Source organism: Delphinus delphis, chromosome 2 (genome assembly GCF_949987515.2).
Source record: "Delphinus delphis chromosome 2, mDelDel1.2, whole genome shotgun sequence".
In the NCBI taxonomy this organism is placed as follows: Eukaryota; Metazoa; Chordata; class Mammalia; order Artiodactyla; family Delphinidae; genus Delphinus; species Delphinus delphis.
Genome location: NC_082684.1, coordinates 149,375,874 through 149,394,910, shown reverse-complemented (window position 1 = coordinate 149,394,910; position 19,037 = coordinate 149,375,874). Strand labels below are relative to the sequence as shown.

The window sequence follows — 19,037 nt, the reverse complement described above, 5'->3', positions numbered from 1 at the left end:
TGGTTCAAAAATTTTTTTTCCCTTAAATAGTTGTGGGGAGTCCTGGAAGAAAGACTGAATGGATTCAAATCTCAGTTCCATTATATAAGGAGGAGGCTTTCAACTTTTCATAAAATCTTTAAGATCTCTTTCTCTCTCTCAGGTATTATTCTGAAGTTGGCAAAAAGTCATACTTGGCACACCTGTCAGAATGGCTATTATCAAAAAGACAACAAATAACAAGTGTTGGTGAGGATATGGAGAAAAGGGGACCCTCGGGCACTGTTGGTGGGAATGTAAATTGCTGCAGCCACTATGAAAAACAGTATGGAGGTTCCTCAGAAAACTAAAAATAGAACTACCATAGGATCCAACAACTCCACTCCTGAGTATTTATCCAAAGAAAACAAACACACTAATTGGAAAAGATATACGCACCCCTATGTTCACTGCAGCATTATTTACAATAGGCTAGATATGGAAGCAACCCAAGTGCCCAGATGAATGGATAAAGAAGCTATGATTTATATATACAATGCAATATTACTCACAAAAAAGAATGAAATGTTGCCATTGCAACAACATGGATGGACCTAGAGGGTATCATGCTAAATGAAATAAATCAGACAGAGAAAGACAAATACTGTATGATCTCTGTTACATATGGAATCTAAAATACAAAACAAATGAGCGAACGTAACAAAACAGGGTCATAGATATAGAGAACAAATTGCCAGAGTGGAAGGGGGTTGGTTGCCAAAGTGGAAGGGGGTGGGGGGAGAAAAGAAATAGGTCATGGGTATGAAATGTACAGTGTGGGGAATATAGCCAGTAACTATGTAATATCTTTGGTATGGTGACATATCATAGCTACACTTATCATGGTGATTATTTTGAAATGTATAAATACCAAATCACTATGCTGGTGCAACAGGAACTAATATAGTGTTGGATGTCAACTGTACTTCAAAAACAAAAAACTAATGCACTCATAGAAAAAGAAATCATTGTGGTTACCAGAGACAAGGGGTGGGTGAAGGGGGAATTGGAAGAAGGTGGTCAAAAGGTACAAACTTCCAGTTATAAGATAAATAAGTACTAGGGATGTAATGTACAACATGATAAATATAATGAACACTGCTGTATGTTACATATGAAAGTTGTTAAGACAGTAGATCCTAAGAGTTCTCATCACACAAAAAAAGGTTTTTTTCCCTGTTCTTTAATTTTGAGATGATGGATGTTCACTAAAGTTATTGTGATAATCATTTCATGATGCAGGTAAGTCAAATTATTATGCTGTACACCTTAAACTTATACAGTGCTGTGTGTCAATTATATAGAGAGAGTATGATCCTATTTTTGTTTAAAAAGAGTTTTAAGGGCTTCCCTGGTGGCGCAGTGGTTGAGAGTCCGCCTGCCGATGCAGGGGACATGGGTTCGTGCCCTGGTCTGGGAAGATCCCACATGCTGTGGAGCGATTGGGCCCGTGAGCCATGGCCGCTGAGCCTGCGAGAGTTTTAAGACATCTAATATTATATATACTTACATGAGGACAGGAGAAAGAGTAAAGATACAAGCACAAAACTATAGATACTGTTTATCCCTGGGAAAGTAGGCATAGGAAGAGGTAAGGAGTTTTCCCTATTTGCTTATACACTTTTTGTTTGTTTGAATTTTTTTTCAAACACCATGTACTATTACTGTAATTTTTAATCAAATTTTTCAAAACTGGGGGACGGGGCAGTGAGAATCAAATAAAGATACATGCCTTTAAAGGATTTTAAAATCACAGATAAGAAATACCTACCATAAAAACTAGAGCATTACCAACTTTTTACTTTGCTAGATATTTTTTAAAAGACTACTGAAATAGAGAACTCCTAAGATGACTAATTATATATAAAACTTTAAGACCTCTCTCTTATATAAACTTTCCAAGACACAACAATATTATTTAATAACAGTTCAAATATATATACAGTGATTAAGGGAAAAATATTGAGTATCTACCATACACCAGTGTTTCTCAAATTTTAATTTTTCTAAATATTATGGTAGACAGAGTAATGACCCCCCAAAAAATGTCCATGTCCCAATCTCTGGAACCTGTGTATATGTAACTTTACATTGAAAAGGAACTTTGAGGATGTGATTAAGTTAATCTTGAGATGGTGGGGGAGGGGTCCCTGGATTATCCTGGTACGCCCAACATAATCACAAATCCTTATAAAAAAGAGGCAGGAGGTAGAGGTGAAAGATGATGCTACATTGCTACCTCTGAAGACTGGTGAAGGGGCCATGAGCCAAGGAAAATAGGAGGCCTCTAGAAAGCTATAAAAGTCAAAGAGACAGACTTTCCCCTAAAGCCTCCAGAAGGAGGAAGACAGCCCTCTGGACCCATTGTAAACTTCTGACCCCAGAACTGTGAGACCATGAATGTATGTTGTTTTAAGCCATAAAGTTGTGGCAATTTCTTACAGCAGAAATAGGATCCTAATACAAGTATCATCTTAGGAGCTTGCAGAAAATGTATATTCCCAGGTCCTACTCCCAGAGATTCTGACTCAGGGGGTCTGCATGTTTAATAAGAAAGCTCTATGCCTCTGATGCAGGTGATCTCTGAATCATACTTTGAGAAATAGCACTTTAGATCATACATCAAAATAAATACCTCACAAGTAAAAAGAATCACATCTAAATTTTAACGGGGAAAACTAGCAGAATATTCAATATGTATTTATTTGACCTGTGGAATAATGAGACCTTTCTCAGCTTGGCAAGAGAAAAATACACACAAAGGAAAATATTGGCAGATTAAAATGTTTTAAATCTAAATTTTATATATTTCTTTTTATATTTCTTAAAGGTAAAAGGTAGAAGGGGACTTCCCTGGTGGTGCAGTGGTTAAGAATCCACCTGCCAACGCAGGGGACACGGGTTCGAGCCCTGGTCCGGGAAGATCCCACATGTCATGGAGCAACTAAGCCCGCAAGTCACAACTACTGAGCCTGCGTGCCACAACTACTGAGGCTGCGTGCCACAACTACTGAAGCCCATGCACCTAGAGTGCGTGCTCTGCAACAAGAGAAGCCACCGCAATGAGAAGGCTGCGCACCGCAACAAAGAGTAGCCCCCACTCGCCGCAACCAGAGAAAGCCCGTGCATAGCAACGAAGACCCAATGCAGCCAAAAATTAATAAATAGAATAAATTTATAAAAAAGGGAAAATATTTCTATACTATATGGTTGACAAAGTGTTCCTATTTATATTATATTATTCTATATGCTATTTTAATTAAACTTACTATTTCAAAAGTTGAAAAGAGAAAGAATTCACATAAGGTGAAATAAAAAGAGTAAACACATAGAGAGGAATGTTTACTCTCTCTAGCAAAGAAATACCAATTAAAACCATGTTGAAAATCCATGTTTTATCTACTATAATAGTAAAGTTAAAAATAATTTTTTTAATTATCTATGAAAAATGGTTTGAGTGATGTTATGTCAACATGATGGAATATCCAACAGCCATTAAAATAATTATATTATTTAGAAAAATGCACTCAAAATCCATTAAGTTAAACAGCAATACATACAATATTATATTTAAGACCTTTTTCAATAATGTATAAACTGATATAAAGATGATCTGAAACAATGACAATATAAAAAACTATAATAAGTTTGCTAAAGTTTGCTAAAATAAACTCTCTAAAGCTTCTGAAGATTTTTAAATACTTTACTTCTTAGAAGCAAAATTAGAAAGAAAAACAGTACTATCTATCTATCTTTTTACTTTCACCATCATTTCATAAAAGAAATAACAAAAATTTAACAGTCATGATCCAGAAAAAGGAGTCTCTCTTGAGAAAGGCTGCCATCTTTGCCATGGACAAATGAAAAGCTTATGTTAGACTAGCACAGGTCTGAGGACCAGTCTTTGGGAACCAACTACTACTACCCTGAAAACTACTGGACTTTAGGCCCTGTGTGAATAATAACCAAGAGCCCAACTACAGTTCTCTGGGGGTTCTTCCTCTTTCTCTCTCTACTGCTCCCACTTCAATCAGCCTGAGAAGCTTGTCTATCATTTGAAGGAGCAATGATAGGGAGGGTAGAGACCATGTTCCACAAAAGTGGAAAACTGCCAATTCTAAAAAAAAGGGGGCAATGGACCAGAAGTCAATGAGAAAGATAGCTTGCCAAAAAGAAAATGAGATGATGTAATAGCACCAAGAAAGAATACCCACTGGTTCCTTCAGTGATCCAACTGGTTGAAGCAGGGAGACAATGCCACCCTTTTAACCATTTGTTTGTTCAAGTGGATTCATTCATTAACCTCTGTGCAAATGTGGGGAGATCAATTATTTTGAATGGAAGTTGCAGTTTAGCTGTAAATGGCTATTGTAAAGATATCACCTTGCTATATACAAGGTTGGTAAGAAAAGAAACAATACTTCTTTCTCTCTAATTTTTTTCCTCAAAGGCAGTTTCATATTGCTCTATTTCCCCTTTAAAATGGGTAACTCTGCCAAAGACAGTATCCTTTGATAAAGATAATGATCAAGCAGGGGGATTTAATGCTAATGTAATGCTTTTAATTAACGTTTTATTGGATAACTCTGTGGTCATTATCGTCAACTTCAATCAGCCAAGTACAGGATATTTCCTAGAACCAGATTAAACTGGTTTTAGTTCAGCCAGTATACACACAATTAGAACTATCGTCAGTCGAGCATAGCTATTATCATCAAGCAATTATTTATTGTTATATTATTTTAAAATCCTCTGTTTAGAAGATAAACTTGCCAACATGCTTTAATTCCATATTTAACTTAGATCTTTTACCTAAATTTTGATAGCTAAATAAATCTTAACACTAACATTTATACTTGTAACAGATCTTGAAATTGACAGATCTCTCAATAAAACAGAGGACAAATGAAAAAAATTTTTATAATAACTTGCAAAAAGTATGAAAATGCTATACTAGAAGTCAGAAGATCTGGATTCTAATTTCAGCTTTGTCATGAACTGGTTCCAAGACTTTGGGAAAGGTCAGTTAAACACAAACTCACTTGTAAAATGAAGGAATGTGAAACTAGATGGCCCCTTCCAATTTAAATAATATCTGATTCTACATGTGCCAATTTTTGGAGTTATAAAATACTATCATCCCATTTACTGTCAGTACCACTTTGTCCACAAGCACAGACTGATCCTGGTACATCTAGCCTACCACAAACTAAAAATAATCATGGGGGTGCTGGTCAGAGTACAAAACTTGTCCCAACTACAGCTGTTTTTGCTTTCTGTGACTCAAAATCTTAGAATTATCTATGCCTCCTCCCTTTCTCCTGCCTCCAATAAGTAAAGTCTGACTGCTTCTATTAACAATCTCCCATATCTGATCCCTCACCATTCCCAGTTTGGCCAAAGCGTTGGTTGCATAAAGAGAAGGAATGAGAGACGAGGTAAAATAAGGACGCTATCTGTCATTAATGCCCTTTATGCATCCAATGGTCTGGCTCACCTGATCTTATTCTCTCCCAGAGCCACCTCAAGATATCCCACCCCTCCGTATTCCACTGAATCACTATAATTTTCTTGTTTCCAGCACTCCCCTCCTGGCAAGCCTCATAGCCCCACCTCGGTTGTTTTAATCATTCTCTCCAACTATTCCAGTATTCTTAAAGCCACACCATGGAAAAACTTTGTGGTAAGGAGGTGATTCATCCTTTGTGCTCCAACTCTCCTAATACTCTTACTGCTTTTCCATTCTTGATACCCCACTAATTTACCAATGAGTCCCAAAAATTACAGCTAGTGACTCAAAAATCACTTCAACTAACTTTTTTTTTTTTGCGGAGCACAGGCTCCAGACACACAGGCTCAGCAGCCATGGCTCATGGGCCCAGCTGCTCTGCGGCATGTGGGATCTTCCCAGACCGGGGCACGAACCCGCGTCCCCTGCATCAGCAGGCGGACCCTCAACCACTGTGCCACCAGGGAAGACCTCAACTAACTTTTTTAAAACTGCATTTTAAAGGTTCAAATCTCACCATTTATACAAGCCTTCTAAAATATTCTTTGGAAGAGTTTAAAAATTTTCTTCATAAAGAATTTGCTATTAAGTTCATTCAAAATTAGATTTGTTTGTTACACTTGTGCATGGGTTTTTAAAATTACATTTTCTAACAATCTCTACTCTCATGAAGTTAAAAATTTAACTTTACCACTTGATCAAAGTTCTACAGATTAAAAGAACAGGGTATGATATGATCCGGCAATCCCACTACTGAGCATATACCCTGAGAAAACCATAATTCAAAAAGAGTCATGTACCACAATGTTCATTGCAGCTCTATTTACAATAGCCAGGACACGGAAGCAACCTAAGTGTCCATCGAGAGATGAATGGCTAAAGAAGATGTGGCACATATATACAATAGAATATTACTCAGCCATAAAAAGAAACCAAATTGAGTTATTTGTACTGAGGTGGATGGACCCAGAGTCTGTCATACAGAGTGAAGTAAGTCAGAAAGAGGAAAACAAATACCATATGCTAACTCATATAGATGGAATCTAAAAAAAAAAAATGGTTCTGAAGAACGTAGGGGCAGGACAGCAATAAAGATGCAGATGGAGAGAATGGACTTGAGGACATGCAGAGGGGGAAGGGTAAGCTGGGACAAAGTGAAAGAGTGGCATGGACTTATAAATACTACCAAATGTAAAACAGATAGCTAGTGGGAAGCAGCCGAATAGCACAGCAAGATCAGCTCGGTGCTTTTTGACCACCTAGAGGGGTGGGATAGGAAGGGTGGGAGGGAGACGCAAGAGAGAGGAGATATGAGGATATATGTATATGTATGGCTGATTCACTTTATTATAAAGCAGAAACTAACACACTACTGCAAAGCAATTATACTCCAGTAAAGATGTTTAAAAAAAAAAAAAAGAACAGGGTATGAAATAATGCAATGAGCTCTAGTTCAGCTTAAATACACAATTCTTCCCTAGGTCTTATCTCAGCTCATCTGGTCCTATTATACCTTCCCATGATGTTTTATTGTTTTTAGGAGAAGAGCTCATTGTACCTTATGCTTTTCCTTCCTAAAACTTAGCACAGATAAAAATAAATCACTATTTGCCTCTCTTCTCTAACCCACTAAGCTACATGAGAACAAGGACCAACTCTCTTACAGTTACCCAGCACAGCACTTAGCATGAAGAAGCTCTCAAACACTTGTTGAAATACTGAATGGTTAATGTTCCATCATATTTTGTTTTCTGCCTATTTCAGCTTATTTCTGGTTAAAGTGATAAAGGCTTGCTGTTACCCTTTCCAGATAATTATCATTTTATTCTTCTCTTGGATTTGACATTTTGCACTGAAATAGTTTTTGTGAGTTTTTTTTTTAATGCCCTTATCTATATAATTTTCTTAAACGGGACAAGGAAATATTTGTTTTTAAAATAAAGAAATTGCATTAGGTAATCACCACATCTCTAGCCCAGGACAAATACATTTTCATTTTAAAAAATAAAAAAGAGAGGGGCTTCCCTGGTGGCACAGTGGTTGGGAGTCCACCTGCCGATGTGGGGGATGCAGGTTCGTGCCCCGATCTGGGAGGAACCCGCGTGCCGTGGAGAGGCTGGGCCCGTAAGCCATGGCCGCTGAGCTTGCATGTCCGGAGCCTGTGCTCCACGACGGAAGAGGCCACAGCAGTGACGGGCCCACGTACCACACACAAAAAATAATAATAATAAAATAAAATAAAAAAGAGAGAGTACTTTCTGAGTTCTAATTTCCATATTGGTTATTGGAATTTCTAGGCCTCAACAGTCTTTTAAGGGATAACAGAGAATTCATCATACCAACCTATTGATTGCTTATGTGATGAGTTGGGGGCAACTTAAGCTCTAGAAAGAAAACTGTATTTTAAGTAATTTAAAGACTGGCTATAAGGTAAGAGTGGAAAAAAGAGGTATCTGCATGTCAAAAAATTCAAGTGAAATCCAGCTCTTCTCCAGAAGGCAATGGGAGAATGCCTTCAAGTAGAGGACAGTCTTATGGAGCACATTCAGATAGTCTAATTCAGGGTGATGCCTGATAGATAATAAAGGTGTTACTAGAATGCTTAGGTGGGAACTCAATCTCAGATATCAGAAAAAGCTCCCAGAAGGCCTGATATTTAAAATGAAAGAATTAGGGAATTCCTTGGTGTTCCAGTGGTTAGGGCTCGGCGCTTCTATTGCAGGGGGCACAGGTTCGATCCCTGGTGGGGGAACTAAGATCCCGCATGCTGTGTGGCACGGCCAAAAAATAAAAAAAGAAAGAAAGAATTAGACCTAGTCAGTGTTACTGAGGTGTTCTTTTGTTTTGCCTCCTTAAGTTCAGGCTGCCAGAACTGTGCTTTTAGCCACGTATCATAGATGCACAGGCACAAACTTAGAGCTACACAGATTTTATTCATTTCCTTTTTACTTGCACTGACCCTATTTTTTAATTTCTCTGTGCTCTGTGTAAACCATTAAGCCTAATTCACCACTTTTTCAGGGCCTGAAAATCCTCAAGTAGAAAATATTGTCCTTTCCACTTTTGTAGGAATATTCCTATATTCCCATATAGGGTGTTATCACTCCATACCACATGCAGAAAGAACCATGGGACAAAAAAGCTGAGAAAATACTGCCACAAAAGGAAACAAAATCCTGGGCTTCCCTGGTGGCGCAGTGGTTAGGAATCTGCCTGCCAAGGCAGGGGGTCATGGGTTCGAGACCTGATCCAAGAAGATCACACATGCCACTGAGCAACTAAGCTAGTGTGCCACAACTACTGAGCCTGTGTGCCACAACTATGAAGCCCGTGTGCCTAGAGCCCGTGCTGCACAACTACAGAAGCCACCGCAATGAGAAGCCTGCACACTGCAACGAAGAGTAGCCCCTGCTCGCTGCAACCAGAGAAAAGCCCACACGCAGCAACGAAGACCCAACGCAGCCAAAAATAAAATAAATAAATTTATTTTTTTTAAAAAAAAGGAAACAAAGTCCTGTCTCTCAAAACCACAAGTTCTAGATTTAGCTATACACTCAAAAGATGACCCTGTGCTAAAAAAGCAACAATCCACTATTCTAGTTCTGTTTTGTTTTGTTCCAGCTTTCCTAATCCCAGATAACTGGCACATAACTTTCCAAAATTACTCTCAAGCTTAACCTAATTTAGTCTTTCTTACATTTTTATCTCGTGGGAATATGGTTACAACATAGGCTAGTCCCCAAAAATACATCCTGTCCTTTCAATCTCCTTCCCTCTACCACATGCATGATTCCTACTTTTAAGTACTCTTAACATTCATATTTTCCACTGACTGTGTGTTGGTATGTGTGAACCCTAAAACTCCAGCACAAATAAAAAGTGGATAGAGAGTTGTTTTTAGTTAAGAGTTGAAAACTTGCACATACACACTAAGATCAGTTCTGCTCAGTTCTCTTGAACAAAGATGGAATTAGGTAACATCTGTTGCAGTGGACCTGTCATCTCTAGGGCAGAGCTATTTCTGGAAGAGCATCCAGGTAAAAGCCTAAGGCCATAGGAGGTGTCTTCTAGGTCTCCTCTTATCTCAGTCTGCAACTCAGAGATGATATGTAGGTGCTGGGAACCTAGATATTACATTCCAGGCCTGGTCCTTTTGTACTAGGTTCTTTACCAGAAGCCCATCCAGAATATAGGAGTCAGCGCAGGAATATGGGGTACTCCCTAGGACAAATCCATTTGCAAGAGTATTAATGTACAGAGTACATGATAGAACATTTTCCCCCTCCTCAGAAGTTACAAAACAGCATCCCATGTTCACTACTTAACACTTTGCTCGTATACATATCCTGAAGTTCTTATCCAGTTTGTTTTAAACCTCAGTTCTCTAAAATTAATGCCTTTATTCTCTGACTAAAGGCAAATTATGTTTAACAAGATTTCTTAACTTAAGAGAATTTATGAACCTCTGGATATTTTCCACAAAATTATGTATGTATATACACAGATGCATTTTTTTTCCTAGCAAGAGGGTTGATACTTTTCAGCAGATTCTCAAAAGGGTTAGTACCCTAAATGAGAAACAATGACATAGAGCAATCTTTTTTTTCTTTTTCTGTGTGGACATTTTTCAGAAAAAAATGATTTAAGGTAAACAAATATACCAATGCAATGCAATCAGGTAAAATCAGGATACTTATTTCTAAAAAGGTTCTCCTACCCTTTTTGTTAGATGTGAAATAGTCTCTGGACCCAATGCAGAAGCCACTTGGGCAGTACCACTGAATGCATTGACAGTGAAAAAATGGAGTACACTTGCAAGAGACTGTCTTTTCTTTACATTTGCTTGTTCTCTAATCCTCAGTAAGCTAAACTTTATCTTCAGCAAATTGGAAGACTAAATATGTTTGTGTTGGCTTCCCTGGTGGCGCAGTGGTTAAGAATCCGCCTGCTAATGCAGGGGACATGGGTTCGAGTCCTGGTCCGGGAAGATCCCACATGCCGCGGAGCAACTAAGAGCCTGTGTTGCGCACCTACAGCCGTTTCTCCGCAACAAGAGAAGCCACCGCAATGAGAAGCTTGCGCACCGCAACAAAGAGTAGCCCCCGCTCGCTGCAACTAGAGAAAGCCCGTGTGCAGCAACAAAAACCCAACAGAGCCAAAAATAAATAAATAAAATAAATAAATTTATAAAAAAACAATAGTTTACATAAGAATCACAAAATCTTAGCATTTGATGAAAATATGAAAACCAGGATGGGAACCCAGATTAACCCTCTCTCCCAAAATAACTTAAAATTATCACCACCCAAAGCAATGAAAATACTGTGCTCAGCTGAAAAGAATCTGAAATTTTGTGTACTTATTAAAATGACAAAAGAGCATTTTCTGAACATTTTGGCTTAGAAGTTTGAGTTTTCAAATTTTAGCCCTACACCACCAGATTTTTATTCTGTAAGTTCTTATATTTCAAAACTGTTACATTCATCACGTATGTGACAATATTTAATTTCTGGCTTCCAGACAGCTGGCTTGTCCCTTGTCATCAATGAGTGGTAAATACAAGGTCACCCTTAGCCCAATCCTAGTTGAGGAATTCAAAAGAAAAGTTAGAAATGAGTTACTTCCGGGTAAACAAATCCCCAGTGGATTTACCAACTCTAGTCAGTCAGCCCAGCACTTGTGGGCACTTGTATGCACACACAGGTGTGCACACACACACACACGCACACCAAAAATAACACTACATCAAACAAATTTTTTTCTGCCTTCTCTTCTTCATTTATCTTCCCATTTACTCATTATTTCCTTGCCATTATTGACTATTATCTTTCTTCAGAGGTTTAGTCGCATACTTCCCTATCAGCCTTGCCCTTTCTTCTGCCCAAATCCCCAAACTTCCACAATTTTCTGGGTCATAAAGTAAATTGAGACATCTGCATAAAAGTATATCTGCATATGTGAAATTTAGAGGGAAAAATATAAAAAACTATACTTAAAATTCTCAGAATTTAAAAATGTAGAAGAATTTTAAAGAAAAGAGAATGGTTAATATTTAACAAAAAAAATTATATAAATAACAATGATTGTAAATAACTGGCGGAGTTCCCCTTTCATACTCTGGATGACAAGATGCCTACAGCAAAATCTGAGGCCCAACTATGTATGACCCTTAGGGCCTGGCTATTTTTTCTACCCTATCTTGACTACTTCCTGTAATTTATAATTTTAATGTCCCTGTGCTTATCATAAACCTTATAATTCAAATCCTTTGATGTTCAGAAGTCTTTAAATGAGTAAAATAGAGACCAGTGAGCAACAAGGCAACATTTCCAGTTTCTCAAGTAACAGTCATCATACTACCACTTATAACTCAGCCTCACCACAAAGGATTATATAATCAGATTCAAGCAGTACAGTAAACGACTATGTTTTTTAAAACTTGGGTCTTTGATTTTAGATACAACGGCATCTGAAGATTTAAAAAAAAAAGATTTACTATGCTCTTGCAAAAGCAATATAGTTTATGCAATAACACTGTTGCAACATGAAAATGCTTGATAAAATGCTGTTAAGAGGCATCTGGTGGCAGGGTCTGGGGAAGGGGCGGCAGGCGCCACGTCGGGCCACGAAAGTGGCAAGAAGAAGCCCCTGAAGCAGCCCAAGATGCAAACCAAGGAGATGGATGAGGAAGATAAGGCATTCAAGCAGAAACTGAAGGAGGAGCAAAAGAAACTCGAGGAGCTAAAAGTAAAGGCCGCGAGGAAAGGCCCCCTGGGCACAGGTGGAATTAAGAAATCTGGTAAAAAGTAAGCTGTTTCTAGACTCCACGTATTGTGTCCAGGCAAGTTAATGAACAACACACACACACATACACATGTGCACACAGCAGCAGCAACAACAATCTATGGGGTGGGGGGCAGGGGTAAGAAATGAGAATCTAGATTTGCTACCATATATTATCAAATATGTCTACTTATCAAAAAAAAACAGTAAGTTGTTCCTTGTGCCTGAGGCAATGATGATCCTTAATTCCGTTCCTGTTTAAACATCTGGATTAAACATCTGGATTCCCTGCCATAACATCTGTTGCCACCTATAGCTAGAATGAAGTGTTGTCTTGAAACCTATTGTACATTTAAGAATAAACTTTTGTAAAAAAAAAAAAAAATCATTAAAAAAGAAAGTGCTGTTAAGACAAAACTTCCCTGCCTAGCTGACTATAATAATCAAATCTTTTTTGGATTCAGAACATGAACAAGTGATGGAATTTCTGCAAGAAGGAGTCAAAGAAACATTGTATCATAGAGCACTTAGAGCATACCTGTAGGAATCAAACATTTGGGATAATACTTGCTGTAGGAATGATTTTTCACAAAAGACCAAAAGAGAAAGAAATACTCAGATTGTTACCCCTTCCCAGCCTGAAATTTTAAATTACAGAATTTTTTTTGAAGAACTATAAATGAAATACTATTTTCATATTATTGCCTGGTTATTTAAGAATAAACAAAAAAAATTATTTTATTTAAAATAAAATCTGTTACAGCAATCACACTGCATCTGATAAATATAAGAACTTCTATTTGCTACTGTATCAAGTGGCTAAGAGAAAAAAGAAATCACTATTTTTGAGAACTGAAGTATTTTTCTATTTTCAAGTACAAAGAAGTATAGTTAATTTAAAGATTTGGCACAGAATAAGACAATTAAAATTCTATTGTCAAATAACAGATAAATTCAAAGAGTTGAAATATGCTAGCAGTGTCACTAGCCTTGACCAGAGGAACTTTCAGATGTGTTAAGACGTGTAAGAACCATCTTTAGGGGCTGAGCCCAGGAATAAAATCTGGGATTCTGCCAAGACTATTCCTCCTGCAACACAAGGCAAAGCTTTTGTGTGACACAACAGTAGATCCAAATTTCTTGCCAATATCATGTACCTTTATTTTTGCAGCATATGAATGAAATCACCCTGCTCTTGGAAAGTCTGTTAATTCTTAAGAAATAAACCAAGGAAAAGGGAGTAGTAAACCAGTTCAAGCAACATTTTGGTTTTTGTGGTTGTATATTAAAAAATAAAATAGTAGTTGATGAGAGTGATAGCTAAAAAAAAATGGAAACTAGATTGACTTCCATGTGGTTAGAGCTACATTTGATGATCTTGGGTCTACTCAGCATACCTCTGCCTCCCATCCCTGCCCTTCTCATAGCTCCTCTTCTGCAAATGAGTGCTTTATATTGCAAAGGCCACCAAGTCCAAAAACTATAATAGCTTTCCTTATTTTGCCATAATTTTTGTAACTCCTACCAAGTTCAAGTTTGGGGGTACACGTAACGAACTGAAAAAACTAAGAAATGCCAGTCTTTTAAAGTTTAGCAACATGTAGGCTCACATAAAACACTTTTTTAACGTTTAAGGCCAATTTATTTTGTAAATTTTCACCTCCTATTTGAAATCCTTAAATTACTATAAATATATATGTATCTTTAAAAATGATCAGTAATGGGCGCAAAAGCATGAAATGTATTTTGAGTTCTTTTCAAGAAAAGATATATCTCTCCTCTCTTATAAAATAATGCTACCCCTTCCTAATGACAAGCACTTCTTGAAGAGAACAACAATATCAAAACCAATCCTATTCCAAAATATATCATATGTAGAGATAAAAAATAAAGCTTGAATATTAACTTGGAATTTATATTATATTAATTTTATTCAGACATAAGTTACCTAGTGAATTAAAAAGGAGCCACTTACACAACTGGGTGAAACTGGATAAGCAAAAGAAAATTGTTCATAAATGGGTAATATACTAATTAGTATTCTGTTCTGCTTTAATTAATTTAAAAGAATCATTAGCTAAATCAACTATATAAAATATAATTTCACAGTATTTGAAATTATGTAAAACTTTTCTTTATATCTAAGATATTTTAAAACTTGCCTATAATTAGTTGGATAAACTGGTTTTTCCAGATCTCATAAACTGTAACCCATATTCTGTTCAATTATTACAAAATTGAATTAGGTTCAATTTAATAAGACTGTACTATATTTGCAGTATTAACTAAGTCAGATATGGAATTATTATATTTAATTAAGGTTTACTTTAATTTTAAAATATTATCTTAAACATTTCTGGTTTGTCTTCAAAATCCTTTATTTTTTCAGTTTTCTATATGGACATTTAATAGAACATGCCACTACCTTTGCAGTTGGATTTTACTACTATCCTTTATCTGAACTGAGAAAGTACTAGCCAACAGATCAAATAATTAAGAGGTTATACAATTTGAGGTAGCATCTTCACAAATCCTTTATAGAAAGACACCATGTCAAAAGTATGTCAAAATTCTCACTAAGCTAAATTCTGACAATCTCTGTCAAATTCAGAAACAATGAATTTCAGTTAAAAATACGTAACTTATATTAAATACATTCTCCTTAACAGCTTTTATTTTAAAAACACCTCCTACCCCCAAGTACAGTTAATACTTCTGTCTAAACCTCATTCTCGTCCCAGTTTTCTCATTTTTATTATATTTTTTTCCCCATTAAAGTAAGCATATTGTATTTTGGTTTCTTTTCTCCCTACTCATTGTTCAGATCAGCATTTTAAAAATCTTTTAAGCAATGCTGTTCAAAGAAAACAGGCTATATGAAGCTAAAGAAAATTCCCTAAGTTCAATGTTTTTCAACCTGAGATCATTTTCCTGGACCTATTTATTAAAAATCCACGCAAATCAAACACTACAACTGTAAACAGCTACAGAAAATTGGAAGCTTAAAAATAAAGCCGTTGAAAACACTTCATTACACACCTTCTCTGTGAAGCCCTTTGTTTCCACTGAAAACCATACTGGAATCCTTGTGTAAAATAAGTTGCCTTCTGGCTGTCAATAGCTATACAGTCAGTAACTGAGGGATCCAGATGTCTGCAGTGGTTAAAACAAATGTTCAGCAGTGGGTGCTGATTCCGCTTCCCTCTGTGTAAGGTTTTTCACAAAGGCAGCAGACTAAGAGCTCACATAGCAACAGCACTCACAGCTGATTGGATGGAGGATACGCTCTGCCGCCCCTGCTCGCTAGGTCCACTACAGCTTCCTGTCTGCTTGGCAGCGGTATCTTGTTGTCTTTGCTCCTCTTACCAACTCAGCTGTGTTTAGGCAACGTGAAAGGAAAGATCAGGAGAACGATAATGACAAAGTATTCTAGCATGAGTCCCTAAAATGTGCATCTCTGGGTGCTTTTAAAAAGGAGAGAAATTCATAGGGCAAACATTTACTTCAGTGTTTCACATAAAACTGAGGACAAAGAGGGGTAGTGGAGGGAATCAATTTATTACTTCGCATTTCAAGTAAATCAGGCTCTACCAAGTGAAACCCTCTGAAAACAAAGAATACAAAAATTTTCGAAAATTAGGATAAAGCATCAACCTCCATCTACCTAGAACTATGAATTACTTTACAACAAAGTTCACAAATTCCAAGAAAATCACGCAGGACCAGTTAGATAGTTAAAATGAGACAGGGCCTAAAAATGGTCCTCCCTCAAATTTATGCAGTGCCTTTTAAGAGGGCAAGAAAAATTGAGGTTAACAGATTGCTTAGAAAAAGATTTTAAAAGGAAAAAATAATTGCTTAATAAACTCTGACAACAATAAAAGATTTAACTAGGTATCTGCATTAATAATATCTCTTCTTACATAAACGACAATGACATAAAATATAAAACAACGACACTGAGCCTGGATTAATTTATTTTCTCTATCATAAAAGTATCTGGAGACAGGAAGGCATAGGAATTTTTTTACCCCTAGGTTTCAAATACTGGGCTTCAATGTACCAATCTACACTATCTCCACAAGCTTTAACAACAAAAACAAAAATCCATCCCCAATTTACGAAGATGTTTGGGGGAGTCAATGCAAGTGTAGTAGGACATAAACAGATATGAAGAATCGGAAAAATTCCTCATTTAGGAAATATTTCCCTTGAACTTCACACAAGCTAGGATAGTGTTTTTCAAATTTTTAAAGCAATGGAACCCTTTTAATTTGCATTCTTCCAATAAAATGCATTATTAGTGGTGGCATTAGGATTTCTATACAGGAGGGGTTTGTGGGAGTAGGCAGAGGCAACAGCAGAAGCATGCTGTTTATTACTCAGATCTTTGTTTATGTGGAGTGTCTTGTGGGTAGGGCAGAGAGGCTGATGGAAATGCTGGCACTACTAAAGCACCCCATGAGCACCATGAGGCTATTTTTAAATGAGAGGCTACAAACAACACTGCAGTTTCGTATCAGCCCCAGAATCTACAAAATTCCTACCCTTGAAAAAGCTTTTAGGATCTCTGGAGTTCTACAGTATACAAACAAGAGATATAACCTGTAAAAGTTAAATCTTATTATTACCTTAGTGTAAGGAAAGAACCTGATCCTTGCCTCCACAATTAGCCAGAGGGAGAGCTGCTAAGCCCTCTGAGAAATAACAAGAGAGAAGATGTGTTTAGGAGCACAATAACCGCTGAGCTAAGTGACTCGGAGAAAGAATGGCATAGTAGAGAGAACAAGGACGCTGGAGTCAGGCTGACCAACCTGGGTTCAAAATATTAATCTGCCATTTACAAACAGTAAGACACTATACAAATTACTTAACCACTCTGAGCTTCAGTTTTTTAATCTATAAAATGGAGTTAACTCACAGGATTATTGTGAAGGTTAAAAGGTGCTCTTTGCCAGCCAGACTGCTTTTTTGGTTACTAAGTCTCTTCAAAACTTAGGGTCTTTGCAAATACTATTCTTCTTTTGCTAGGACTTGTCTCCCACAACCCCTTCCATTGATAAGTCTCCATTAAATTTCTCTTCCCCAGGGCAGCTTTCTGTGAGCCAAGACTAGTCTCAGGCTCCCTGTACTTTTTTCTTAGTACTTAGCTCACAGAACGTTAAATAATTATTTGCAAAAAGACTGGTTGGACATTCTCCTCCACTACACTGTAAGTGCTTTAAAGGGAGGTACTACATCTGTCTACATTATTGCTTACCTAACACCATGCCTGATTTATATTCCACATACTATTTTATTTGATTTCATAACCTTGGGAGGTAAATACAAGTATCATTATCGGCATTGTTCAAATAAGAAAATCAGCTCTAAATGTTTATTTACTCAAGTCATACAACTAGAAGTCAAAGGAAATAAATTTTTTAAAATTTTTGGATGAATAACTTTATAATTCAAAATTAACTTCTGGGCTTCCCTGGTGGCGCAGTGGTTGAGAGTCCGCCTGCCGATGCAGGGGACACGGGTTCGTGCCCCGGTCCGGGAAGATACCACATGCCGCGGAGCGGCTGGGCCCGTGAGCCATGGCTGCTGAGCCTGCGCGTCCGTAGCCTGTGCTCCGCAACGGGAGAGGCCACAACAGTGAGAGGCCCACATACCGCAAAAACAAAAAAACAAAAACAAAAACAGAATTAACTTCTTCCTATATCTTTGAAAAAAAGAACATATAATCTCTAAACTGTTTTAGAATACTTCCTTTCAGTTAGAATTCTTAAACTTTTTAATTAAAGTCTAATGATAGCCTGTTTCTATAATCTAAAACTACTGATTAACATTTACAAAGAGAACTTATTGAAAAAATATTAACTTTAATCAGAAATATGTAATTATAAGTGAATAAAATGAACTCCAAGAGACATGCCACCTTAAAAAGTAAAATCCAACCAAGAGATTTATTTAGTGAAATGCTTCCTCTGCTACCAGTTTTCTAAATGGTAAATAAATTTCAAAATGGCACTTTATATAACTCTGAAGAATGCTTGCTTTTTTTCCTGGGTCATCTTGGTACACAAAGCTATAAATAATCTCAACAGTCTACAAGTTAAGAATCTGAATAGGACTTCCCTGGAGGCGCAGTGGTTAAGAATTTGCCTGCCAAGGCAGGGTACGCAGGTTCAAGCCCTGCTCCGGGAGGATCCCACATGTCGCGGAGCAACAAAGCCCGTGCGCGACAACTACGGAGCCTGCACTCTAGAGCCTGCAAGCCACAACTGCTGAGGCCTGCGCGCCTAGATCCTGTGCTCCACAACGAGAAGCCACCGCAATAAAGAGTAGCCCCCGCTCGCCACAACTAGAGAAAGCCTGCACGCAGCAACAAAGACCTAGCACAGCCAAAAAAAAAAAAAAAAAAAAAGAATCTGAATAATATAAAATGCTATACTAAGTGCTAGTCTCAGGTTGTCAATTCTCAATACTTAACCATGAAAAAGCCCCTTTTTGCCCAGCGTGGTCATAACTGTACTCTCCATAGACCAGTTCAAGAAATATAAATTATTTATATTATACTAATGTAGGAAATAAATAGGAAAGCAGATCTTCCATAAGAGTTTTCTAAGGTACATATTCCAAATATAAAATGGAAAAATTTGAATTATCAACTGTTTCAGATCATTTGTGTCCTCTGTTAGCAGAAATAATTGGAAACTATCTACTTTTAAAATACCTTAGA

The 19,037-nt window shown here is 37.2% G+C and overlaps 2 protein-coding genes across 9 annotated transcripts in view; one reads left to right on the top strand and one right to left on the bottom strand.

Annotated features, from left to right (window-relative positions):
• The window catches only part of ATOSA (atos homolog A), a 115,236-nt gene that overhangs the window by 46,443 nt on the left and 49,756 nt on the right, over positions 1-19,037 (bottom strand). The gene's annotated exons all lie outside the window — the stretch shown is intronic.
• On the top strand, positions 12,089-12,568 carry LOC132421193 (translation machinery-associated protein 7-like; the record flags this gene model as incomplete). The annotated part of the gene is made up of 1 exon (XM_060006398.1): positions 12,089-12,568. A coding segment is annotated over one exon (249 nt), but the record flags the coding sequence as incomplete, so codon positions are not given.